At 33.7% G+C, this 26689-nt stretch overlaps 1 protein-coding gene and 1 long non-coding RNA gene across 3 annotated transcripts in view; one reads left to right on the top strand and one right to left on the bottom strand.

Moving 5' to 3' along the window:
• LOC120351306 overlaps positions 1-26689 on the bottom strand; it is a 198948-nt gene that overhangs the window by 122961 nt on the left and 49298 nt on the right. The window lies entirely within an intron of this gene.
• The window catches only part of LOC111045598 (helicase SEN1), a 67088-nt gene that overhangs the window by 9264 nt on the left and 31135 nt on the right, over positions 1-26689 (top strand). For both annotated transcript variants that reach the window (XM_039428062.1, XM_039428061.1), the window contains exons 2-5: positions 5067-5186; positions 8157-8318; positions 9097-10701; positions 21861-22036. In XM_039428062.1, coding sequence (XP_039283996.1) covers positions 5067-5186; positions 8157-8318; positions 9097-10701; positions 21861-22036 — 2063 coding nt within the window. The remainder of the gene's footprint in view (positions 1-5066; positions 5187-8156; positions 8319-9096; positions 10702-21860; positions 22037-26689) is intronic.

Raw genomic sequence — 26689 nt, 5'->3', positions numbered from 1 at the left:
CCTACATTTATGATATAATCCCAATCTAGAAATCCAAAACAAGAATAATGTTCATCTAAATCATAATTAAATAATCATCATTTACGAATTCTCATCATTTAATAATAGTTAAATAATAGTTCTTTTCTATTGATAATTATTATTTCAACTGTAAGAAATGAGAAAAGTAGCAAATATACATTATAAAATTCGAATTTTTAGGTTAAATGATTACCATTCAATATTCATATAAATAAAAATGATAAACAACAATACTACAATAAATATTCTCTGTTGTCTATGTTATTTTTATAAATATTTATCAGTTTACTTTGAGCATGCAATTTGAGCAAAAGTCTAAATTTCTGAATCCTGTTTCAGTAGCTGGATGAAACAAACTTTGGTATGATTCTTCCCACTAGGTCGCGCGCTTGTCGGTTCAGCCATCTTGCAGCCATCTCAATCAGCTGTTGGCGTGTATTTTGAATGCAAATTTTTTGTTCTATCTGTATTTTTTCTGATTCTTGAATGAATAAAATTAGAACTTTGGCTTAGAATTTTCAACTTCAATTGGATTATTAATTTTTAAATGAATTAAGGTTGCTATAAATAACAGCATCACACACACACAAACATTTGATGGATTTCAGCCATCATTTTACCCATAATCATTCAATCAACCACTTTTCATATTCAATGGTAACTGTAGGAAAAGTTTAATGTGAAATATGTGAGCAAAGTTCCTCTGTGCACTCGAGAAGCCATTCCGCCCTCGCCTACGGCTCGGGCATAAACGTTTCTTTCGGTGCAGCAAACTGTCACTTTGCACACTAGTTGCACAAATAACTATTTCCCCCCACTTGGATGTAATGAGCTGGTTTTCGTGCATCATATGGAGGCCGAAAATGATTGTTTTCCGACCAGGCCGGTAAAATTTTTATGGGCTGTAAAATAACCTTCAAGTCAGCTGATTCTGATTTGATGTGAACGTGTTTACAATAGTATATTTCGCACCTAGGGCCGAAAATGAGACTTTTCCGGCTCGAAATCGGTTTTCAAGTCCGAGGCCGTAGGCCGAGGACTAGAAAAGATTGAGAGCCGGAAAAACATTTTAGCCCATGGTGAGAACGTTATTTTTCGCCACACAGAAAAATAAACAATACCGGTATAAATATGAGAATAATATTGTTTATTAGGCACTTTCAAAAGCAAAACAGGAAGGTCATAGCTCTAGCAAATCTGAGGTAATCTGAATATTAGATTGTCCAAGTATTTTTATTTTTTATTCTGATTTGTCTAAATAACCTAAAAGATTATGTTCAATTATGTAAGAGGTTGAGTTTATACTTTTTATTCTTCCAAATGACAATAAGATGATATTATTATAAATGTTTTGATTCTTGAATAATAAACACAAATAATGAAGTTTTTTGATCAGCTGTTTTAGCACACTTGAAATTTGGCCAATCTGAATGTCAACGTCAACAATGCTTGTTGTCATTGACCTCGGAAGTTTAGGTTAGAAGTTGTATCCTACTCTGAAAATCTAATTTGAATAGTTTATAATATATATCTTATCTGTATTTTATTCATCCAAATAAAATGATAGTATCTTATTGCAGAATACTTATTCAATTGTAGAAGCATAAACTGATTCCGTTTCATAAACCATTTTGTAAACACGTTCACATCAAATCAGAATCAGCTGACTTCAAGGTTATTTTACAGCCCTAGGGCCGTAAAACTTTTACCGGCCTGGTCAGAAAACAATCATTTTCGGCCTCCATATGACGCACGAAAACCAGCTCATTACATCCAAGTGGGGCGAAAAATAGTTTATGAAACTGAATCAGTTTATGCTTCTAGAATATTGAATAAAGTATTTTGCAATTAGATACTATCATTCTATTTGGATGAATAAAATACAATAAGATATTATAAACTATTTAAATTCAATTTTCAGAGTAAAATAGAATCTAACCTCTAACCTCATAGTACTGCGTCTGCCACGAAACCTGGTGGATAATTTTGGAACTACTTGGACAAATTCCTTGGTGCTGAACGTTTCTACAAATAGTTTATTATAAAACGGAATTAGTTTATGCTTCAAGGATTGAATAAAGTATGCTGCAAAAAGAAGCTATCATTTTATTTGGATGAATGAAATACAAAATAAGAAATATTATAAACTATTAAAATTTGATTTTTAGAGTACGAGAGGACTTCTAACCTCAACTTCCGCAGTTGACGATAACAAGCATTGTTGACATTCAGATTGTCCAAATTTTAAGTGCGTTAAAACAGCTGATCAAAAAAACTTTGGGTTATTTAGACATTGAAATCTACCCAAACCAAACCCAGCTTAAGTAGGCCTACTCGATTACCACTAAACCTGGAGGATAATTTTGGAACTACTTAAAACTACTAAAAAAAACTATTTCTTTCGGACATGCTATTCATTATCAAAATTTAGGAACAGAATAGTTTTGGGCCCTGCCTGTTGTTCTTTCCCGATCATATTTATAATAATTATGATTTGTAATTGTATCCACTGAAAATGAAAAAATATATAAATACTTGGACAATTATTTCTGATATTCAGATTACCTCAGATTTGCTAGAGCTATGACCATTCAGTTTTGCTTTTGGAAGTGCCTAATAAACAAAATTATTATCATATATATTATATTGTTTTATTTTTTTGTGTGGTGAAATAGCTATTTATGTATTAAGAGCATAATGCGTGACTTTATCGCTCGCGCAAAACAGTTATCACGCGACGCGAAGCGGAGCATGATAATTTTGCAAGAGCGATAAAGAAGCATTACGCTCGAATTACATACACATTTTTTTCTACAACTGCCCAAACCTGTAAAATTACTTATATCGGCGGAGTTACAATTACCGACTTTTTAGGTTAAGATCTGTCCTTTTGGCGAGCTGCTTACCATCAGCTGATTGGCGAGCGTAAAGAAACTCTTCTGCGCATGCACGAATGATTTGCGAGCGTAAAGAAAATTTACTGTGCATGCAGTAAATTTACTGCGGATGGTTAGCGAGCGAAAAAGTAGATTCTCCTCAGAAATAAGCTGTTTAACTAGGAGAATTGGGTATGTAAATTCTTTTTTTACGCGCAGACGCGCAGTTGTAGAAAAAATAACTTTCGCACCACAGGCAAAAATGTATTTCCGGCTCTCAATCTTTTCCAGTCCTCGGCGTACGGCCTCTGACTTAAAAACCGATTTCGAGCCGGGGAAGTCTCATTTTCGGCCCTAGGTGCGAAATAAACTATTACAAGTACAAACAGTTGATACTGTCCACATTACAACTTTTGTCGTGTTGTTCTCAATCTGAGAGCTCAGCGGTATCAGTTTTGATATTGCGACGCTATACAGAGTGTTTACGAACTCCCTACCAATACTCTAGGGTGGGGCATTGTTCCTGGGTACAAAACATATCTAAATATCATATTTGAATTGTCCGGAAGTCTTCAGTTAAAGCAAATCTTTTTGTATCTAATGATTGTGCAAAGTTTAAATTTTGTATGGTCAACCATTACTTGTAAAAAATAGTGAAAAAAGCAAAATGGCCGCTGTGTGAGTAAATGAAGACTTCCGGACTACTTAAATATGATATTTAGATATATTTTCTGCCCAGGAACAATGCCCTACCCTAGAGTATTGGTAGAGAGTTGGTAAACACCCCAGACGCTAGACTGAGCACTCAACAAGAAAACAAGTAGGCAAACAAAAGTTATGATAAGATAACAAAAGTTATGAAAATGTGGCTGGCAAGCGGCTTCAAGTAATGAAATATTGCTAGATTTTTCCTAAAAAAAGTTTATTTTTTCTACAAGTGCGCATAAAAAAAGAATTTACATACTCAATTCTCCTCGTAAAACAGCTCATTTCTGAGGAGAATCTATTTTTCGCTCGCTAACCATCCGCGCATGCGCACTAAATTTTCTTTACGCTCGCAAATCATTCGCGCATACGCAGAAGAGTTTCTTTACACTCGCCAAACAGCTAGCTGATGGTAAGCAGCTCGCCAAAAGGACAGATCTTAACCTAAAAAGTCGGTAATTGTAACTCCGTCGATATAAGTAATTTTACAGGTTTGGGCAGTTGTAGAAAAAATTTTGTATATAACTCGCGCGTAATGCTTCTTTATCGCTCTTGCAAAATTATCGCGTGATAACTGTTTTGCGCGAGCGATAAAGTCGCGCATTACGCTCTTAAAACATAAATAGCTATTTTTAAACATCCCAATAAATAAAACATTTAAAAGTGTAAAATAATAACATAAGTTATATGAAGAAAAATGTAATAGCAATAAAGTAGAACTTAAACTCCAGCCGAGGGTGAGTTTGGTTGTGTTTATTACAGGTTTCTATGAGGTTGTTTCTTGAGTTACAGCTGTCTCTGGTGTAATTTATGTTTTAGGCCCAATTCACAGGCCAAAACGGTCGTCGGACAGTGATGTGGCCTTTTGACGGGCTTTTGTGAGGGCGGTCACTTGTGACCAGTAGTGAAGGCCACTAATGTCCCCGAGTGCTGGGGATTTTAGAATTTCTCAATTCCTTTAAATCTTGAAACTCAAATATGAGTTTTTAATTTACATTTTAAAACTCCTCTAAATTTTTAATTAGCTTAAATAATAGGCCGTATGATTTTAAAATTCTTTGATTTATTAACACGTCTGCACAACATAGTCTCCCAGTTACCGGTTTAATATTTATTTCTTCTTTTATTCTCATGAATCGTTTTATATAGCTCCCTCTGATTATTAGACTTCCTTACCGTTTCGACTGTGCTTTAGTCTCAGGTGAATTGCTACTCCAAAGAACTTTTTTATTGTTTTCACCTTTTCACTTCCTTCCACATGTGGTAGGTGACTGTTGGAATGATGCAATAAATACCAGGCGTAATTTTACCTATGAATGAAACGACTACAGTTGCAACGACTCTATTCTTTTTTCAATTTTACACAAAATAATTCATTAAAATAATTGGGGAAGGACCAACAGGCCTTATTACACCTTTTTACATCACTACCTTGCTTTTTTCATAGCTTTTCTTCTGTTTCAGACGATAGTGGGTAGGGATCCCAGGTGCTGCCAAATAACCCTTGATAATTCGTTTATATCACGTCGACATGCCGAAATTAGCGTTGAAGAAGATGGTTCAGCATATGTTAGAGACCTGGGGGTGAGCTATCTTATTCTACTATCAAAACCTAGGCTAACTATGTTTCTCTAGAGGATTAAATGATTATAATTGTATAGAAATCTAGTCTTATTTCTATATTTGCATTCATAATGAGATTTATTTACAAATTATTTTCTATTCATGATCCAATGAAGTTTACAAATTAGAAATAATATCAAATATATGGACGTTCAAAAAAAAGTTTACTTTTCACAATTATAAAAAATTCTAGGATATAAGTCTAAAGGAATTATAAAATAATACAGGGGGCGCAAGGAAACGGACCAATTTTGAAATAATGTTTTTTCGACTATTACATTGATAAAATAGTAAATTTTGAAATATTTTGTAAATTTTGATAAAGTAGAACAATTTTGAAATAATGTGATTTCGACGATTACATTGATAAAATAGTAAATTATCAATGTAATGGCATGGATTCATCATGCTTATGCTCCTACAATAAAAAAATGCCTTACTTTTTATAAGACTGTATACAAAATATGTGTTTTCATTCGGCATTCACAGCCTGTTATGGAATAAGTGTAGCGAATATTGGGGAATAGTCCAGTCAAGGATAGGTTATAGAGGGAAAAGTTTGGAAGGCAATTTTTGACCCCGCAGTTCTGTTAATGTACAACTCTGTGCAGAGTAGTAAGGAGGTAAACTTATCAAAAGTCCCCACTCCTACCCCCTGTGGTTGGTGGGGGTGGTTCAAAGGTACTATTTTTTGGTTTCTCGCATATAACTCGAAAACTAACCTACGAACATAACTGTTTCATACAAAATTGAAGCTTACATAATTTCCTACAATATTCATCCAATAACTTTCTCTAGATCTTCTATAGGTTTCGAGATATCCGCTTTTGAAGGTGTGATATTTTTGAAAAAACAACGTTTCCCTTCAATTTTTGTTATTTTTGCTGTTATAACTATTTAAGAATCAATTGAAGAAATCCAAGCTGTTCATGAACTTATAGAGCATTATAATTCTCTTTATTTTTATGTATTAATTTCACACTCTTACGCATTTCCCTATGACTTGCACCAGCTACAGTGTTGGGTGTGAAATCTTCAGTTTTGCAACAATAGATCAATTGACAAAGGAATTTGGAGGAAATGTTTTGAACACAATTTATGACTTTGCAGCTTTGTTGAGACTACTAGTTTGGAGAAGAACATATCAAAAGTCGTCATCCCTACCTCATGTAATAAAGGGATGAGGGTGGTTTAAAGTTGAATTTTTTAGCTTTTTGCTTCCACGCTTATATCTTGGGAAAAATGCGTTCTACCTAAATGACTATATATTCAAAAATGAAGCTTGATAAATACTGTACAATGTTTGTTCAGTGGAGTTTTGTGATATTTCTAACAGTTTTCGTGATATTCGCTCTTGACAATGTAAAATTGCCCCAAAATACATATCAAACCGACGAGAGAAATTCTGTTGGGACTGTTTCCTGAAAAATTACCATTTGACTGGACTAATAGTGAAATAATTTGTAACAGACTTATTAAAAATAAGTATTAGTAAAAATGGTAAAAAAGTAAAAAATGATTTAGTATATTATTAGCAAGTAATTATTAATGAAGGTATTTTTTCTGTGAGTTATATTTTATATACAGTATACCGTGATTTATTGTGTAACCGCTTTTCAAGATAAAATTGAAGATGTTCTATTGCCAGTCAATGAAATAATAATTGAAAAACTGACTATGGTCTGTGTGAGTTTTATACTTGACCAACTACATTTTTGTACATGCGATCTGTATAAAACACAGTAGTGGCCCTATGTTTTACATAAAAAATTGTTGATTGAGCCAAAAATAGAAAATAAGCTTAAATTACTTCGGGCACCATTTATTTTATGGGTTGATCTAGACAACCAAGATTGTTAGGATATTTCTAACAGTTTTCGTGATATTCGCTCTTGACTATGTAAAATTGTTAGAATAAGAGGTTTTTATCCATTTTTTGCTCGTTCAGGGCTTATATCTCTCCAACAATGCATCGTAGAAATAAATGCTCTTCGAAGGTTTGTAGAGCATCAAATTCTCTTTGATATGATGTATTATTCCACTATTCTAAGTTTTCCTTTCATTGTTATAGCAGTTTTAATGAAGTGGGTGAAATTTTCAATGCTGCACCAATTGATCATTTGACAATGAAATTTAAGGGGGTGTCTGGAACACTATTTTTGACATTGCAGCTCAATTGGGAATAGCTAGGAGATAAACATAGCAAAAGTGCGTACTTTTATCCCCTCTGTTAGGGAACCTCTGAGTTGATACTTGTGCAAAGATGAAAATTTCACCCCCTACATTACGTTTATGACGTCAAATGTGGTAATCTGTGCAGCATAATGTTTATTAAATGCTCTCTCCGCTATCAATCTTTCCACACCATTCCAATCTTGATTACTAAATGGAATTGCATTCACATCAAATGTGCAAAATTTTCAACTAACGACTGTACAGTGCTGTAAACTTTAAAATTCCCGTTTCCCTGCGCCACTCTGTATAAGAATAAATGTTAAGAAGATGAAATTTGAAGGAATATATAAATCCAATGTTATGCTGAGAAGGAACAAAACCATTTGTTTTGAGAAGACCCGAAGAGAAGACCTAACCCAGATTGTTGATATGTTTTGTTCAAGGAAAGTTCACGAAGTTGAAAAGAGCATTACACTGATCATTACAACTTTTCCTCAAATTAGCTGCCTTGGATGCAACCGTGGATGAGTGAAACAAATCTAAAATCGGATAACTCTTTGAACAAGTCTTGAGGTCTTTTCATTGGGGAAAGTGGTGATTAATATATATTTTTATCACCATTGAGTGATAGAGGAGACGTGTTAAGAAACTTTGTTTTATGTAAATATGGAAATGTGTCATTTCTTTTAATGCTTTCGTAGCTAGTTAATATTTATTGATCCTGGCCAAAATAATGTAGTTTACTCGCTTTTTCAGAGTTCGAACGGAACATACATAAATTCTGCAGCATTAGATCCTAAGGATTATTTTGTACTTGAAGATGGAGACATCCTATCATTTGGTGTAGATACATTTTTTGATGAAGTGACAGGACGTCTGTTCAAAGTAATCTTCGTGAATGGTGAAGAAACTAATGAGGTAAAACAAACAATTCTTGACACGTTTGAACCAACTATTCCTTGTTAGAAATCCAACCTAAGAATTAACAATAAAAATTGAAGTTTTCTTTTCAAATCTATAATATCAAAGTTTTTAGTAACTTTTTGGTATCTAATCAATTCCTTCAGAAGGAAGTTTCTTCTTTAGGCATTTATTTCAAATGCATTACCATTCCTGTATTGAATCGAGAGTCTAAAACCTACTACAGTTTAGTGAGAGATTGATGATTTGATGAGTAATTTTTTGATTAGTAAAAAATGAGATGAGTAATTTTTCAAACAATATGTGTCTGAGTAATTTTTCAAACAATATGTGTCAACTAGAAGAATAAAATGTTCGTTTTAATGTTAATTTTGGACCAAAATTTTATAAAAATTGTACACGTGAAATTCTAACCTTATCTTGGACTTTGTCACCTATAAATTTGGAAGAAAAATAGCACAAGGACTACCTTATTATTTTATCTTTCAATGTTATTACATTAGTGCTATTCGCATTGTAAATAAATAATAAATTTCAAATTCTAATTCTTCTTGTTGATTGAAAATAATGGAGTAATGAGAAATTCTGTGACAAACATATTTTGTTCAAAATTTCAATTTTCTATTTATTTTAATAAAACCAGTATACATATATTTTGAAATCCCTCTAGCCATTAGCTACTTGAGGGAAGCTATATTAATATGCTTTTCACATTGTAGTGTATGGTATTTATTATATTTTATAGTTTCCCTAATTCCTATTATTTATTTTTCAGCAAACAAACTCGAATCAGAATCGTATGAACGAAGATGGATCGCATATGAATGGTGAAAATGAAGACACCACCGTGAGGCAGTGCTATGTAGTTTTGCAGAGGCTTAACCTCAATACCGCAAATGATGCTGCAGATGACGACGATAATCGAATGGTGGAAAGCACAATAGATGATGATAATGCCAGATGTAATGGTGGCAATCATTGCACCAGTGAAGAGGAAGAAGAGAGCAGAAAAAGGCGCCGCAGCCAGGAAGACATTGATGTCACGAGTTCAAAAAAACTCAGAAATGACGAAGAGGAAAAAATGGATTATACTATGGATGAGGTAATTTTTTGTAATGATGACGAAAGTGATGAGTTCCCATGCTCTCAAATCTTTGATCATGTTCAAGAAGAATGTATTCACGAGGATGATAACGAAAAAGAGTCTGATCAAGAAATTATCGAAATAGATGATGAAGATGACGAATTCGATGAAACTGAGCGTCATTGGATAAATCGTTTGTCACAAACGTTTGACTGTCCAAAACAAGTGGAAATACCAGTTTTCAAGGAAAATATTGTTGAAGAAGATATTGAGATAATTGAAATAGAAGATGAAGATGAAGAATTCGATTATAATGAGCGTCATTTGATAAATATTTGTGGAGAAGCAGATTCATGTAACGAAAATGTTAGTAAAAGTATCACGCCTACTGAAGAGGAAGAAAAAGTGAAAATAGCAGATCCTGAAGAAAATATCAGTGAAGAGGTAGAAAGTATCAAACCCACTAAAGAAAAAAGAGAGGAAAACGAAGAGAATTTGGATAATTCTTTGAAACCTAAAAGACATGAAGCTACTCGAAGGCAAATCAAGCTTGTTGAAGCAGAACCTTTAAAGACAAATCGACGTACCAGATCGAAAGAAAGCAAAACTCGATCTAACCTCACAAAAGTGAATGCTTCACCATTGAAGCCAAAGTTGTCAAATTCACAGAAAGCATCGAAAAAGAAATTGAAAAGTATTGCCAGTTTGGATAAGAGTGATGAGGCCACACGCACTTTGGTGAGTGAAGCTCCAGCAAAAGATCCATCGCCCAGTAAGGGTAAGTCGCGTGCAAAATTAACTAGGAAAAACCGCACCGATTTACTATTGGACTCTTTAGTAGGCAGTAAGCCCTGTACTAGTAAAACGTTCAAAATTCCAAAATTGAGAAAATCCCGTTCGAATAAGAATGAAACACCTTCAAATGAACAGAATGTCGGCGACACTTGCAAACAGAATGTTGATAAAAACTGTAAAGAGAATGACGAGATGCCTACATCAGCATCCATTACAGAGATACCATTAGCGACACCAGCGACTGCAAACAATTCAAACAGTTTGCCACAATGTACAGTAATTTCGAAAAGAAAGTCTGTATCTTTTAATGAGCAAATTCAAATCAAGGAAATCGAGTCTCTACCAGGAACACGTAAATATGAAGTCTCAAAGCTTGGCCACAAAGCTATCAGGAAGGTTGATCAGGAATTTCCTATCAAAATAACAACAACTTATAAGCCACAATGCAAATTGGATGAAATATTCTCGTACATCTTGAGATGGAGTGTCACCTGGTTAGAGGTGAGTTAAAATTTTACAAGAATGATAATTGTAATTAGTTTGTTATCATAGTGGTAGCTCAAATAAACTTGGTTGCAATTTTTGGCTCACAATTTAGGTGGTTTTACAATGCCACGTTTTTTTATTTTATTACAAACTGTTGCTCTATTAAATGGAATGCTCTAATAGGCCAGCTCCAGACATGCGTCATTGTTCGGCGCTCGGCAAACTATTTGTCTTGCTATTTGCTGAATAACGAGTGTCAGACATGTACACACATCCGGGCGGTTTGCCGAGCACGTGTTCGTTAGCACTGGCAATAGCAAATAATCGCCAACCAAACAGTAATCCAATTTAAAATCATGATAATTTTTTTCCTGATATCCTTATATTCATATTCACAGCTTCTTCTTTATTTCAAAAGTGATTGATATATCAATCACTTGATGATCATGTACAGACTGCAATATAAAATATAAATCTCATCTACAAAATTAATGTATAAAATGACCATGTAAGAACTACGCAAGTACCTGTGTACCTCACTTAACCTCAATGTAAATCCAAAAACAAACAACAAAATGATCCAAGAACAAAGCCAAAATTTTGGATGAGGCAAATTTCGCCTTTTGTCGAACATTCGTCCACTTTGATGTGTGCTAAATGCCGACACTGAACAGGAAACAACGAGCACTAATGCTCCCTGCTTGCCGAATAAACAATCATACATCCACACCATTAGTAGACAGACGGTTGATCACTCACAGGTGTGAGATTCAAAGTGGTGGGGGGAACGCCAGCGTAACGTCACGTGTAATAAAGAAGTGATGAGTAACTACACTGATCATACAGTTTATTCATTGTAGCTTTAAATACATCGTCGTTTAACACCCCTACAATTGAGATAGAACATTGAAATTTTCTGTACTTAAAGCGAATGAATCACCAATTCTAATGATGTAGTTTAATACATGAATTTGAAGTTAATTCAAATTGTATGAATAAAATAAAGTTGGAAGTTTTTGAAAATTTTGAAAACGTGATATGAAGAAGTTAATAAGCTAGAAAATTCTTAATTTTTCGGGTAGGCAAGTTTTGTTAGCGAGAAAGTTCGAGATGAAAAGACAAATTTAAAATTTCATTTGTTCATTTTTTCTCCAAGACTAACCTTGACCTTACAATCAAATATCATGCTCTTTGGTTCCCTTGAATTTTGTATTCACTTGCATGAATGTACAAACTGAATGTATATCTTCTTATTTCTTCACTCTAATAAAAGTTCTTGTCCGCCCAAATTTTCGTAAGATTCTATCATTCACTTCTGGAAATGTTTTTTTTTTTCAAAATGTTCAGATATTTTCCAATCACTTGCTTTGTGTTTGAGACTGTATTTCCGTAAATTTTCATAAATATGTAATTCGCTTGTTGAATTATCCTTGAAAATTCATCAGTAGGACATGTTAAACCCCCTCTACTCAAGTCTTCAATCCAATTACTGTTCGAGTACATTGCTTCTTTGTACTGGGGGAATCAGCTTCTTTATGAATTACATATCACGCAACATATTTCAGGGCTTCTTCTTCTTGTGTGTTCAACAAGGTACCTTCATAATTTTATTCAAAACTGCAGCTTAAATCTTTGCCTTCATCGTATCTAGTTTCTACTTCTGCTTCTTGGAAAGGAATTTTTAGAAGCATTGTACTAGTCAGAAATTTTGATCCATCTTCTTCTACATTGCTTCCAGTGGAAATAGAGGGAAGATTTGCCTCAATAATCAAAATTTTTAATCTATTTTTGAATTCCACTGTTGTTGGATGAGAGTATTGGTTTCCAATTCCTCTTATTCTTGAGAAGAAATTCTCCAACACATCTTGATTCAGCTTATGGGTAAGGATGAATTCCAAACCATATGACTTCTGTAGATCATTGAAAAGTCCCTTCATAGATGATATTGTCATCAATATCCCTTTTTGAAATGGCATTAATGATTTTTCACTTCTCATACTTATTTCAAAAATCTGGTGTGGCGCACTCATACAACTTTCCTTGCCGTTATGAAAATTGATCACCTGACGCTAGTGTTCCCGCGAATCTCAAGTCTACTATTCAAAGATTTGAGCCAGCTGGTGACAGGGCAATAACGCTGAAGACACACGAGGTGTGCTTTCTCTTCATAGTGAATCATTTAATAGAATCAACAGTTGCCAACACTTTGCAATTGGATAATCACATTTCTCGAATTTCGAGCTTATATTTAATTTTAGGTGAAATTGTTACTGAACATTAGTTGTAAAGATTCTCATGCTGAATCTTTTCCGCTCTATTTTTTTTGTTTAAATTGTATCTGAAGCCTAATAGGCTTAATTGAGAATCTGAAATCAAACTTTGCATAGATTGTGCGGAGCTCCTGAAATTTTTACATATATGGGATTTGTGGCAGTTGATAGAGCTTATCGATGACTATTTCAGGTATAACTTTAATCAAAATCGTTGGAGCCGTTTTCGAGAAAATCGCGAAAAACCCTGTTTTTGACAACATTTTCGCCATTTTAGCCGCCATCTTGAATCGCATTGATCGAAATTGTTCGTGTCGGATCCTTATATTGTAAGGACCTTACGTTCCAAATTTCAAGTCATTCCGTTAATTGGGAGATGAGATATCGTGTACACAGACGCACATACACACACACACCCACACACACTCTCATATACACATATACAGACCAATACCCAAAAACCACTTTATTGGACTCAGGGGACCTTGAAACGTATAGAAATTTAGAAATTGGGGTACCTTAATTTTTTCGGAAAGCAATACTTTCCTTACCATGGTAATAGAGCTAGGAAAGTAAAAATCAATTCTTCCAATCGATTCAATATGCATTCTTGCTCAGTCAACTCAACACCATATGCACTATGCCACGGTTTTATTCGATCATTCTCAAATCTAGAGTTCATCACATCAAAAAACTTATCAACCAATTCAAAAAAATCACTCCATTCAGGATTATTTGGATGTTGACCTTTGGGAAAATTTATTCCATGATCAAGAAAGTTTTTTCTGAGCAATTTCAGAAGATGTCGCACATCATTAAATACCCAAATATGATGAGAGGTGATTGATGGGTGATTGAAAAATGATTTTGCAATTGTCACATTCAATGAATTCCATTGACTTTAGTTCCCTCCGCCCATGTCACTCACTACACCAACAACTTTGAAGTCCGATTTTTACAGTTCAAAAATAACTTCAAAAAGAATATCTTCTGTAATTTTTTGATCAAATGCATAATCTATTATTTGCTTCCATTTCCTACAAAGACTCGCAATCACAACCTGAGCTTTTGAGTGTGGTCCAAGAATTTGGTCTTCTCTTTGGTCATACACTATACGTGAATCGATACTCATCTCATCAAAGCTCAAGATAGTCAATTTCTCGATCGTCTCCATAGCTTTCGATTTTGCTGTCATGAATGTAAGAACTTCTTTTTGAAGTCCTAGAAGACATTTAATATTCCTTGTCCACATTGATAGAGTTGACAATCCTGGTAATGGTTCATTTTCAATCTTAGAAAGTTGTATGCTCTCCTAGATAAAGAACAAAGTGTTAATGCTGAAACAATATCACTTTCATTCCATTTCAGTCTTTTATTGTTCAGTAGCCTTGCAATTTGACCTTCGGTAAACAATTTTTTCAACACTTTTCTGAATAATTTTTACAACTCTGAACTGCACAGCTAGCAGGCATTGCAGGAAAATAACTTATCAAGTGGTCAAGAATAAACTAACTATTTACATAAACTTATTATTTACAATAAAGTAAAGTTTGATTTTTATTACGGTCATAATGATGCACACAGAAAGACTACAAACTAATATCTATAACAAAATAATAATAAACTAATAACGCACTGCAAACATTGCCTAACACTGCATTTTTAAACACACTACTCTATTCGACTGTTAATTATAATAATATATACACCGATAATAAAAAAAAACCAATATACTGATCTTGATAAATTCGAAGCATTGCATTCACATAATATTATGCATTGAAGACATGCATTGAGAATCGAGCACATGTTCTACAATTTGTACTACAGCCTACGTCACAGCTGCAGTTCCCCCACTCCAATTGCATTTCAACTCCAATACATTAGATGAGTGACCAACCTTCTGTCTACCAACTTTGCATCCACACTACTCGCGATTCGGTGAGTCGGTGCTCGGTGTTTGCCGAATGACACATGTCTCTGGAACCTGCTTTAGGAATATGAATATCGACATACCTGAATATTTGGATAATTTATGAGATAAAATTCAGAAATAGGAGCTTTAGACGACTTGAATATTGCACTCATTGACCTCAATGCACAAAAAATATTGACCTCATCCAATAAATTTACTTTCATTATGAATGAATAGGATATTCTACTCGAACGCTTTAAAGGATCATAGTGAGTAGAATTTAAGATAGATATGATTGAAAAGTTTATTACATTAAAGTGTAAATAGCAAATATTTTGAACTAACAAGTTGTGATTTAAATATAATTTTATTGTCATTCAACATAAGTAGGTAACAGTTATAGACAACGTCAAATCAGCAAATCATACATAGGCACAGTTATATTATACAGGGTGATTCTTATTTATGGTAAAGTAATTTAATACGTGGTAGTGGAGGTAAAAATAAGAAAAAAGTTCTTATAAACATATATCCATAAACGCGTCATTAGCGAGCTATACAGAGTGAAAGATTTCGCCCGGAATTCAGTTCCTCTGGTGAAATACACCGATACTGAATTGTTTGGGGACTAGATTTTGATAAACTTATGCTGGATTAATATGGAAAAATATCTGAAAAATTGAATAAAACTAGTCTGGAAGCTGCAGTGTGAGTAGTTTTTGAGAAAAAAGTTGAAATATGCAAAAAATCCAAGTAGAAAAACACATACTTCTACGTTTGATGCCCAATAACTTTCTTTAATGACCAGTAAACAAATAATTTTTTGCAATAAAAATTGTAGAGAATTTAATTCTGAAAAGAATTATGTAAGTTGTGTAAAATAAATTTAAATAAAAGTTGAATAAGATGTATTCTTATGTAGTACATTACACCACGAAAATTTGCTGTTTTATGAGGAGAGAACTAATAACTCTTAGGTTGTAGCTGATTCGAAATAAAACATGGATTTAAAGAACAGCTGATTCATTTTGTTTCAAATAAGAAAATATTTAAAAGAAATTTTCAGCTGAAACTATTGTCAGAAATATTGTAACTCATTGTTGAACAAAACAACAAACTGTAAGTTAGGCCTATTGTAACCGCGCTGTGTTTTTTGTTTAATCTATTAACCAGTTATTTGTAACCATTTCACTTTGCTTTTGTGAGAAACTACTCACACTACAGCTTCCAGACTAGTTTTATTCAATTTTTCAGATATTTTTCCATATTAATCCAGCATAAGTTTATCAAAAACTAGTCCCCAAACAATTCAGTATCGGTGTATTTCACCAGAGGAACTGAATTCCGGGCGAAATCTTTCACTCTGTATAGCTCGCTAATGAAGCGTTTATGGATATATGTTTATAAAAACTTTTTTTCTTATTTTTACCTCTACTATCACGTATTAAATTATTTTACAATAATTAAGAATCACCCTGTACATAACATGATTATATCACAGTATCGATAATTGAAAGCTCAATCATTATAAATGTCCACTTTTACTCACTTTTGACATTTCTATATCGTTGTAAAGCTGAAAACATCATCTTTCAGATCATACATATTGCATGTACATATTGCAATAGCGAACATTTTTAGAGAAAAGGTGGACCCTTCGGTATGATCTAATTTTACCCTACACACTCATAGCATGTCCAATGTAGCTCAGTCAATGAAGGTCCAAAAAAGCAGTTTCGATCCGAAAATTAAATAAAAGCTGAATTTCCCACCATCGATAGAACCCTCCCAGAGGGTCATTCTCCCAAAAGTCCCAAGAAATCCCCTTGGAGCTTTCCGCCCCAGCCCCCTAAAACATGAAAAATGCAGGTAAACACGGGAAATCAATTATCTCCGTAACCATTTATCGGAAACAGTTCTATTATATGTCATTCGATTCGTTACATTATGGACTACAATATTAGTTATATTCATTTTTCCAATAAAATTAACAGTTTTCTTGATAAAATAATATATATGTAAAAATTTAGGGGGTTTGTGATTTGATTTTTTTGTTTTCTTCGATTAACTTCGAAACAAGTAGTTTCAAAGGAAAATGAGTCAAATAATTAATGTAGCCACTGTCATTTCAAATTCATTGATGTATATTGTTATGTATTAGCGATCCGATTTGACGCTGTGGAAGGGGAAATAGTCGACGCGGAACGGCGCGGCTGACTCTCTTCACCATAGTAAACAGTAAAATACAGTAGTAGGCCTACTGCTTTCTAAGTTGCATCTTATTCACACTATGGCGCTCGAAACAATCAATTTTGTCTATTGTTTTGACATGCGATGAATCTACTTTTTCACATTTAATTCTCTAAATTCTCTAAAATTATTTTGTTGTTATATATGTGCTAAATCATGCATTCTATGACAGACAAAGATATTGTTTGCAACCGATAAAAAATTCATACTATTACATAATATAATACATATTTGAAATATGTGTGTATGATCATAATTCTATGCTAAAATTTATCATAAGTTATGAATGTCAAAAACTGAGATAAATCATAGATTACAATAGTGTTAACAGTGGCAATTTCCTGAAAAATCATAGCGTGCAGTGTTTGCTGTTTTCTACAGTTAATATTCACCAAGCCAGGTTGATAATATACCTTCAGTTGAGCCAAATATATATGACGGCTGAGGCATAAAAAAATTTATACATTGGGCTTGTTGAGTTGAAACTTTCTATGATTCTCTCTGTAAAGTAGCTTATCTTCCGTTGTTACTAGTTGAATCTACATTATTTAGACAGTCCAATATGAAAATTCAGTAGATTCTAAAGATGGAAGCCATGCAAACATACAAATTAAGGAAGAGTAAGCATGCATGAAAGGTAGGAAAATCATGAAAGTGTTTCACATTTAACCACAAAGTACCCTACCGTATAAGATTAATTGAAAGATGATTCATCATCTTCTATTATTTTTGTTAACATATTGATTTTTCACCTCCACTCGCATCTTGTCATTCATTACACAAAATTGGCAGAAGCTTTTCTTGTCGATTAATGTTGATTGAAATTGATTTTGATTAGGGCACCAAAAGAATAGATCATTTTCTATTTGAAGCATTCAAATTAAATCTATTGAACTTCTTATGACTTAGCATTCACAGATTTAGTTGGGTGAAGCTATTTGAAAAATGTACCTGATTATCAATTTCATGGTTTTTATACCATTCTAGTTCATTGTGATCATTGAAGGGATGAAGTGATGAGTTAGTTCAAGTGAATTCTAGTACACAAGTATATTGTGCTTATAATGGGCTCTTTTTTATTTTCTATCGATGTTATGCTCCAGTAGAGAAAATTTAAAATGTTGGTTTCACATTTTATAAGCTTTATCAATAATATAAATTAACGGTAATATAAATTTGATATGTCCAGTATTAAATTAATCGATGTTGATTTTCATTGTATCGCTTTGTATCAATGTTACTTGCACTGTTTGCAATTCATCACTATTCTCTCAAGAATTAGTTTTTTTATGAATTTCATGATCTGAAAATTGAAATTCAAATGCTATTTGGATGACGTTTACATTCCACTGGTTTTCTTACAATAATTGTTACGTTGAAGAGTGAGGAAGTTACTTCATTTGGAAGTAAAAGGAAATCACAGTGCGATTTGAACAGTGGATAGTAACTTTTAAATTCAGTTGCTCAATTCATTTCGGATTGATACTATCATTTGTAATTATAGTTGATCAGAAATATGCATTGTATATAATGTTTATATTTCAGTTTGACTAATCTTCTATCACAGTCTCGCTTTCATTCATAAACATGATAATCCTAAATACGTTGATTACCTTAAAGATGTAGCTTATCTTACGTCGAACAATGTACAATACAAACAATTTTCATTAAATAATTACTATTATGATGATCATTGGAATTTCTGCCTGTGATTGAGAAAAAGTAATTTTATGAGCCTTGAAATTCGTACCTAGAAAAAGTTGCATTATTACTGAAAATTTTTACTATTTATTATAGGTACTGTACATTGATTTTTGTGATTATAGAGATCAACTACTTTATTCTGAATCAGGATAAGGATAAATAGGAAATTGTGAGATGGGGATAACATCCATAGTTACATAGCATCAATTTGAAAGCTCTGATAATAATGATTTGAACGGAACTGCGATTCTGGCTTGGTATTGCCTCTTCATGTTCAGTGAGAATAGAAAGCTTCAGAGTAATTCGTTCTCACTATATGTGATAATATTGGTAATATTTGGTAACATTTGTTAATATTTGAACCGAATGTGCAACAAATTAATCTACTTTTAGCTTGAAAATTTTCAACTTATCAGGAGTACAGTGTTATCATATAGTATCTCAGGTAGGCCCACCCTTTTATTTTTTTTTTTTTGTTCACATGATCTGATGATATTCATTCCATTATCAAGTTAGTGTTTGAATTATAAAGAGTGATGAAACAAGATAAAACAGAAGAAAAGCTATGAAAATAAATTTTGAATCTTCATTTTTCACAAAATAAGGATAAGATGAAGGAGTCGGACACATAATATATCATGAAACTTCGTTGAAAAACATCAATATCTGAAACTAGAGTTATCAAATTGTGTTACCTCTGACTCGTATGGAGATGGCTCACTTCAAATTAATATAATAAATTCTATGAGCAAACAACGAAATCCTGATTTTTATCATGAGCATGGTTAAATCAAGAAAATTGTAATATTTTTTTAGAGTATTGAAAAGTGAAAATCTATATACAGCGCATGTCAAAACAATAGACAAAATTAATTGTTTCGAGCGCCATAGTGTAAATGAGATGCAATGTAGACAGCAGTATTATTCTGTTTACTATGGTGAAGGGAGTCAGCCGCGTCGGCTGTTTCCCCTTCCACAGCGTCAACTTGAATCGCTTTTACATAACAATATACATCAATGGATTTGCAATGAATGTGGCTACAATAATTATTCGTCACATTGTTCTTTAAAATTACTTGCTTCGAAGTTAAACGGAGAAAACAAAAAAATCAAATCGAAAAACCCCTAAATTTTTACATTATATTATTTTATCAAGGAAACTGTTCGATTTATTGAGTGAATGAATACGACTAATATTGTAGTCCTTAATTTAACGAATCGAATGACATATGATAGATTTTTTTCCCGATTAATGGTTACAGAGATAATTGATTTCCAGTTTGCTGTTTACTATGGCTAAGAGAGTCAGCCGCGCCGTTCCGCATCGACTGTTTCCCCTTCCACGGCGTCAAATCGAATCGCAAATACATAACAATATACATCAATGGATTTGCAATGAGAGTGGCTACATTAATTTATTATTCGGCTCATTTTTCTCTAATACTACTTGCTGTGTAGTTAATCGAAGAAAACAAAAAAATCAAATCGCAAACCCCCTAAATTTTTACATATATATTATTTTATCAAGAAAACTGTTAATTTTATTGAAAACATGAATGTAACTAATATTGTAGTTCATAGTGTAACGAATCGAATGGCATATAATAGAACTGTTTCCGATCAATGGGCACAGAGATAGTTGATTTTCCGTGATTACCTGCATTTTTCAACTTTGAGGGGGGCTAGGGGGGAAAGCTCCAAGGGGATTTCTTGGGACTTTTGGGAGAATGACCCTCTGGGAGGGCTCTGTCGATGGTAAAAGATTCAGCTTTTATTTAATTTTCGGATCGAAAAAACCCCTATTGACTGGGCTAATGATTGCAGTACCAGTAATACACACATATAAAGCTAATAACTCATTTATGGGTTCATGTTTTGTTTTGCACTCTAATAGCGTTTTATTCAAACATGTTAACAGCTTCAGTTGAAGTTTCCCTCTAAGTACAAACTTTGTTTTTACCTTTCATAAATGTTTCGCAAATTTGACCTACAATGGTTGTATCGATATGTACTATTAAAAACTTAGTGTAGATTTTACTAATCAGGTTCGAAATATTCTGTTTTATAGAATAAGATGTTGAAATTCCAAAAATCCATTGATTGGGTAAAATAATCTTTTAATCAGCCAACTGTACAATTTATTCTGAACACTTGATTGGTGTTTCTATCCATTCCTTTGGCAATTTATTAAGTATTTTCACTCTTAACAACTTTATAGCTATTCTGCGATCTACTTAGTTTACTGAAAGATGTATCAATGTTCCCGTTTCTCCTAGTGTTGTGAGAGTATATTCCTTCTTAGGAGATATTTAGACAAGTTTTTATTCGTGTATATAAGAATAGTAAATATGTAAAAGTTTATCATGGTTAATATAATTGATTCAAGAGATAATGGTTGCAGTGAGCCAATCTCTCAGAGTTTGTAATCATTCAAATCACTTTTTTTATTTAATAGAACATCCTGCTTAATTATGTGTACAGGATTTCCCCAGAATAGAATCCCATATGAAATAATACTTCGAAAGAAAGCTTAATATGCATACCTTATGACTTGGGGACTTGGTTCATCAAATTTCTCAACAAGTAGACAACTGTGGACAATCTAACACTGACATAGGCCTGTCTAATATGTGGCTCCCATGTCAATTCGCCGTCAATAAAAACACCCAAAAACTTGACACTATCGGTATCCAAATTGCTCTCTCTACATGTGGACTTGTCAAACTAAAAATATTTTCTTGGAACTTACTCTCATTGAGCAACAATTCAGAAATTAAGAAGACACTTTGAAATGTTTTAATATTTTTCTGAGGAGGATGCCGTCATAAGATCTCGACTCAGCAAAGTGTAGTGTTAGGTATTGGCCATAGTCCCATAGTCCCATAGTAGCCATCCTCTAAAGAGGATGAACCGAAAGCTCGGCGCTTATGTAATCTCAACCAATAGCTATCATTATTAATTTGTCTTCAGTTGCAATTGAATGTTCATTTTGTCGATGAATGGATTGTTCTTCACCAAAATAATAATTGTTGCAGGAAGAGAAGAGAAATGGTGCGGCCGGTAACCAAAGAAGGCCTCCTCCAGTCGGATTCGAAATTCCTATTAGGCGTTTACCTCATGAATTTGAAAGCTTTTTCGAATACTACAAGTGTGTTCTACCACTTGCTCTACTTGAAACCTGGGCAAAAATTAGCAACGACTATTTCAACAAGTAAGTTGATTTCAATTGACCACCACTAATATTTTATCACCACTTGTCTGAAGGTCATGGATAGTTGAAATATGATTCAAGTAATACTTTAAAAGATTGAGAAATTAACTTTTCCTCCACCTACTATCTAAAGTGCTTACTTTACTCCCTGGAACATATTAAATCACACTGTCAGGATTTAGGAATATTAGAAACGAATATGCACTTGATATTATTATTTATTATTACTAAAACGCACAACACAACGCATCAACGCAACGCAATTATGAATCATCAAAACTCACATAACCTCAAAAACAAGTTTCCCGCACTTTTGTCAATAGTCCGAGGTCTGTTATATCGCATAGTTTTGTTGTAGTTGTCACCAGTTTTGGTGGTTATCACCAGTTATCACCAGTTTTGTTGTAGTGGTCTTTACAGGAAATAATCCAACAAATTTCGTGAGGTTATCCACCACTACTAAGATCCAAGAATATCCCGATTTTGTCACAAATCCTACATGATCAATATGTATCCCCTCAAATGGTCGCTTTCCAGGAGTGATTGTATGCAATAGTCCTGGCTTCTTACCAGAAAGTACCTTAACCAACAGGCACTGGAAACATATACGGATGTGTTGTTTAATATATCTTATCATTTTTGTGAACCAATCATTTTCCTTTATTTTACTTATAGTACGCTCTAGTCCGAAATGACCAGACAAGTCATGGTACGTGACAGCAATATTTTTTCTCATTGTCTTGGGAATCACAAATAACAACTTCCCTTTTTCATTATGATAGAGAATTCCATTCAACAAGGTGAAATCTGTCATTAGTGATTTTTCTGCTTTGGAAGTAGTTTCTTTTTGAAAAAGGCCAATTAGTTGCTGCAGTTCCTCGTCATTATGCTGCATCATTGCCACCTGCTCCTCTTTAGTAAGTCCTGTGCATATAACATTCTTAAATAAAATGTCATCATTATGTTCCTCCGCTTCCTCGACAGGTGCACGACTGAGTGCATCTACATGAGCCATTTTACTTCCACTTGGATGTTTAATTTTAAAACCATACTCTTGAATCTGATTAACCCACCGCGCAATTTGAGGGTTACTTGTCCTATGTACATTCATATAAAATAATGACTGACAATCGGTCACAATAATTGTGAATTTCCTTCCCAATAAATACGGTCGAAGTAGATTCAGTGTCCAAAGAATAGCCGTAAGTTCGAGCCGGCTAGAATGATAATGTTGTTCAGTAGTTGATACTTTTTTACTAACACAGTATACTAAATGCAAATTATTGTCTCCTGAAGATTGCTGTAAGAGAATACCAAAGTCCTAGTGCATCTGTGTATGAATTCGAGTCATACAGTTTCAATACTGGTTCAGAGGTCAATATAACTTTCAACTTCTGAAAGGACTTTTCCTGTTCAACACCCCAATTGAAGTGCATATCTATTCTAGTCTAATTTGTTATTGGCTCAGTAAGTACAGCATATCCTTGAACAAAGCGTCGGAAGAATCTGGTGAGTCCCAAGAAACATCTGACTTATGCACATTATTTGGTGTTGGAAATTCAGAAATCGCTTTGGTTTTCTGCTCACCTGGGCGGATGTTTCCGTTTGATATCACAAATCCTAAGAATTCAACAGTCTTAACTCCAAATCGGCACTTACTTGGTTTTAAAGTTAATTTAGCTTTTGGCAATGCTTCAAAGACTTGATGTAAATTTTTCAACAAGGTGGCCCAGTCTTTAGCTGGAACTAGTAAATCATCCAAGTAGCACTGAACGATGGTGTTTCTGAGGGGTCCCAAAACTTTGTTCATTTTTGTTCAATTTTTGAAACTGTGCAGGGCCATTAGTCAACCCGAAAGGCATACGTACAAATTGAGCTGTTTCGTCCGGGGTTTCAAAAGCAGTTTCAGGACGATCATCTTCTGAAAGCGGGATCTGTAAGAAGCCATGAGCCAAATCAAGGGTAGCAAAGAAGTGTGCATGACTTAAGGTTTCTAGCTGGGAATCCAGGTCTGGTAACGGATATGGAATTCGATAAGTTTGTCGATTTAGTCTACGATAAATAACGCGAAGCCGCTTTTCATTATATTTTTTCTTACTAACTAGTAACACTGGGCTAGCATATGAGGACGATGTTTCTTCAACTATGCCGTATTTCTTCCAATTAGTGATGTGGATCGGGAATATTCCCAGCGGGAAGGAACTTATGATTTGGCAATATTTCCGAGGCCAAGAAATTTTGGGAATTTAATGGAATTTATGGGAACTTAAGGGAATTTATAAAATTGTTCTAAAAATGATTGAAAATGATCAATCCCACTCATATTTTACATCAATAAATCATCATTCTATTTGATATTGATCAAGCTCAGCCACATTTTACATTGATATAATCAATAAATCATCATTCTTTGAGCCTGTTTTTGCTCACTCACTCACTCACTGTCTTTTAAATACTCGTATAGTCCAGTCAATGAAAGATTATAGAGGGAGAATTTTGGAACACAATTTTTGACCCCGTAGCTCTTCTAAGGGTAGTAAGGGGGTAAACATATCAAAAGTCCTCACTCCTACCTCCTGTGCTAAGGTGGTGGGGGTGGTTTGAAAGTGCCATATTTTGTTTTTTGCATATATCTCGAACAATACCACCTCTGATACCTGTATTAGAGGTGGCTATGACAATACGCGCCTTTCGGATTTTTTTTTCGAACACAATCATAATATTAGCTCACAAATTATCCTACGAGTTTCATTTCCAACATTTTTCCATATCTCTCATAGTTTTCTAGCTATGAGCTCTCTAAGGTATCACATTTTGAAGAAAAACCCTTTTGGCTCCGATTTTTTCATCTTTTTGGCCTTATAACTTTTTAACAATTCATTAAAACAATCCGTGCTAATCATGGGCTCATAGAGCATTATATTCTCTTCAATTTCATCTGTGGTCTCATTATTTTACGCATCTCCCAACGATTGTTGCAGCCGTTATAGTGTTGAGTGTGAAATCTTCAGTTCAACAACAATAGATCAATTGTCAGGGAAATTGGGAGGGAATGTTTGGAACACAATATTTTACTTTGCAGCTTTGTTTGAACTAATTAGAAGGTGAACATATCAAAAGTCCCTATCCCTACTCCTTGAGCTTAAGGGATGTGGGTAGTTTGAAAGTTGCATTTTTTCATTTCTGGCTGACACGCATATAACTGGGAAACAATGCATTTCAGCGACATGGCTGAGTAAAAATGAAGCTAGATAAATTTCCTGCAAGTTTTGTACAGTAGAGTTTTGTGATATCTTCTTTAGTTTTTGAGATATTCACTTTTAAAAGTGTAAAATCTTCGAAAAGACAGTTATTTTTCCAACTTTTTGCACTTTCAGAGCTTATTACTCAACAAGAATGCATCGAAAAAATGTAATTTTTCTACACAGGGGGTAGGAGTATATGATGATTACTCCCTTACTATTCTTAAAAGAAGAGCTAAGGGGTCAAAAATTGTGTTCCAAAATTTTCCCTCTATAATCTTTCATTGGCTGGGCTATAGGAGTATTTAGAAGATAGTGAGTTGTAGAGCACTCAATTCTATGTATTATTTCATCATTTTATGCTTTCCATCAATTTTTATAGCAGTTTTAGTGTTGAGTGTGGTAGGAGTAAGGAATTTTTATATGCTCACCCCCTCACTATCCTTGAAAAGACTGCGAGGTCAAAAATTGGGTTCCAAACTTTTCCCTCTATATCTTTTTGAGCATTCGTTGCCTGGACTATTATCTTATTACAAGTTAAGTGAGCCCCAATGACTCTTGAAAGGTTGTGAGCTGTGGAATTATTTTCTTTTTAATATTAAATTAAACTGGAGTATGCTCCTTGTTTCAGTTTAGCCTATTTTGCTGTCTTTTATAATTTCTAATTTTTGGATTCATATCCTACTCTAATCTTTATTCAGGGGGTCAATTATTTTTGTGCGAAGAAATTGAATAAAATCATGCAATGAAAGTTAAATTACACTCAATACTTTGTTGACTTTTTTACCTGATTTACAGGCATTTATTAGTAAGCAAAAAATCTTATTCAACTTGTAAAACATGAAAGTAGCATGATAATAGTGGTGCAATTGAATGATTTATTGAGTGTTCATTTCTCCTTTCAGTCTATGAACTTCATATTACTGTTTTCTTTGAACTTACTACAATGTATAAGTTATTCATCCTTATATTTCTTACATAAATCTGTTGTATAACAGGTGATTGAGACCATGAGTAACAAAAAACGTCTTTTTCGGTCATTTTTTATGAAAGAAATCATAAATTTCCTTAAGTTTCCATAAATTCCCGGGAATTTATGATTTTTGGGAATATTTCCCTTAAATTCTCGGGAATTTCACATCACTACCAATCATTCAAAATTGCTTTTATTTCATCTCGTTCATATGCGGTGGTCTTGTAGGGTTTGCCAACAAAAGGTTGGCTGCCCTCTACTTCATTAATATTCATTTCAGATTTCAGTTATGTTGGTACAACCTAACTTCTCTAGGTTCAATGCAAAACAGCACCTGAATTTATTGCATAGGTCAATTACCTGTTGTTTTTCTTCAGCAGACACATCATTTCAAATTTAAAGGTGTTTTTCGGTAAGTGGTGGATAGTATTCTTTTAC

The sequence above is a fragment of the Nilaparvata lugens genome, chromosome 5 (genome assembly GCF_014356525.2).
Source record: "Nilaparvata lugens isolate BPH chromosome 5, ASM1435652v1, whole genome shotgun sequence".
Classification (NCBI taxonomy): Eukaryota; Metazoa; Arthropoda; class Insecta; order Hemiptera; family Delphacidae; genus Nilaparvata; species Nilaparvata lugens.
This window is presented reverse-complemented; position numbering and strand designations above follow the sequence as displayed.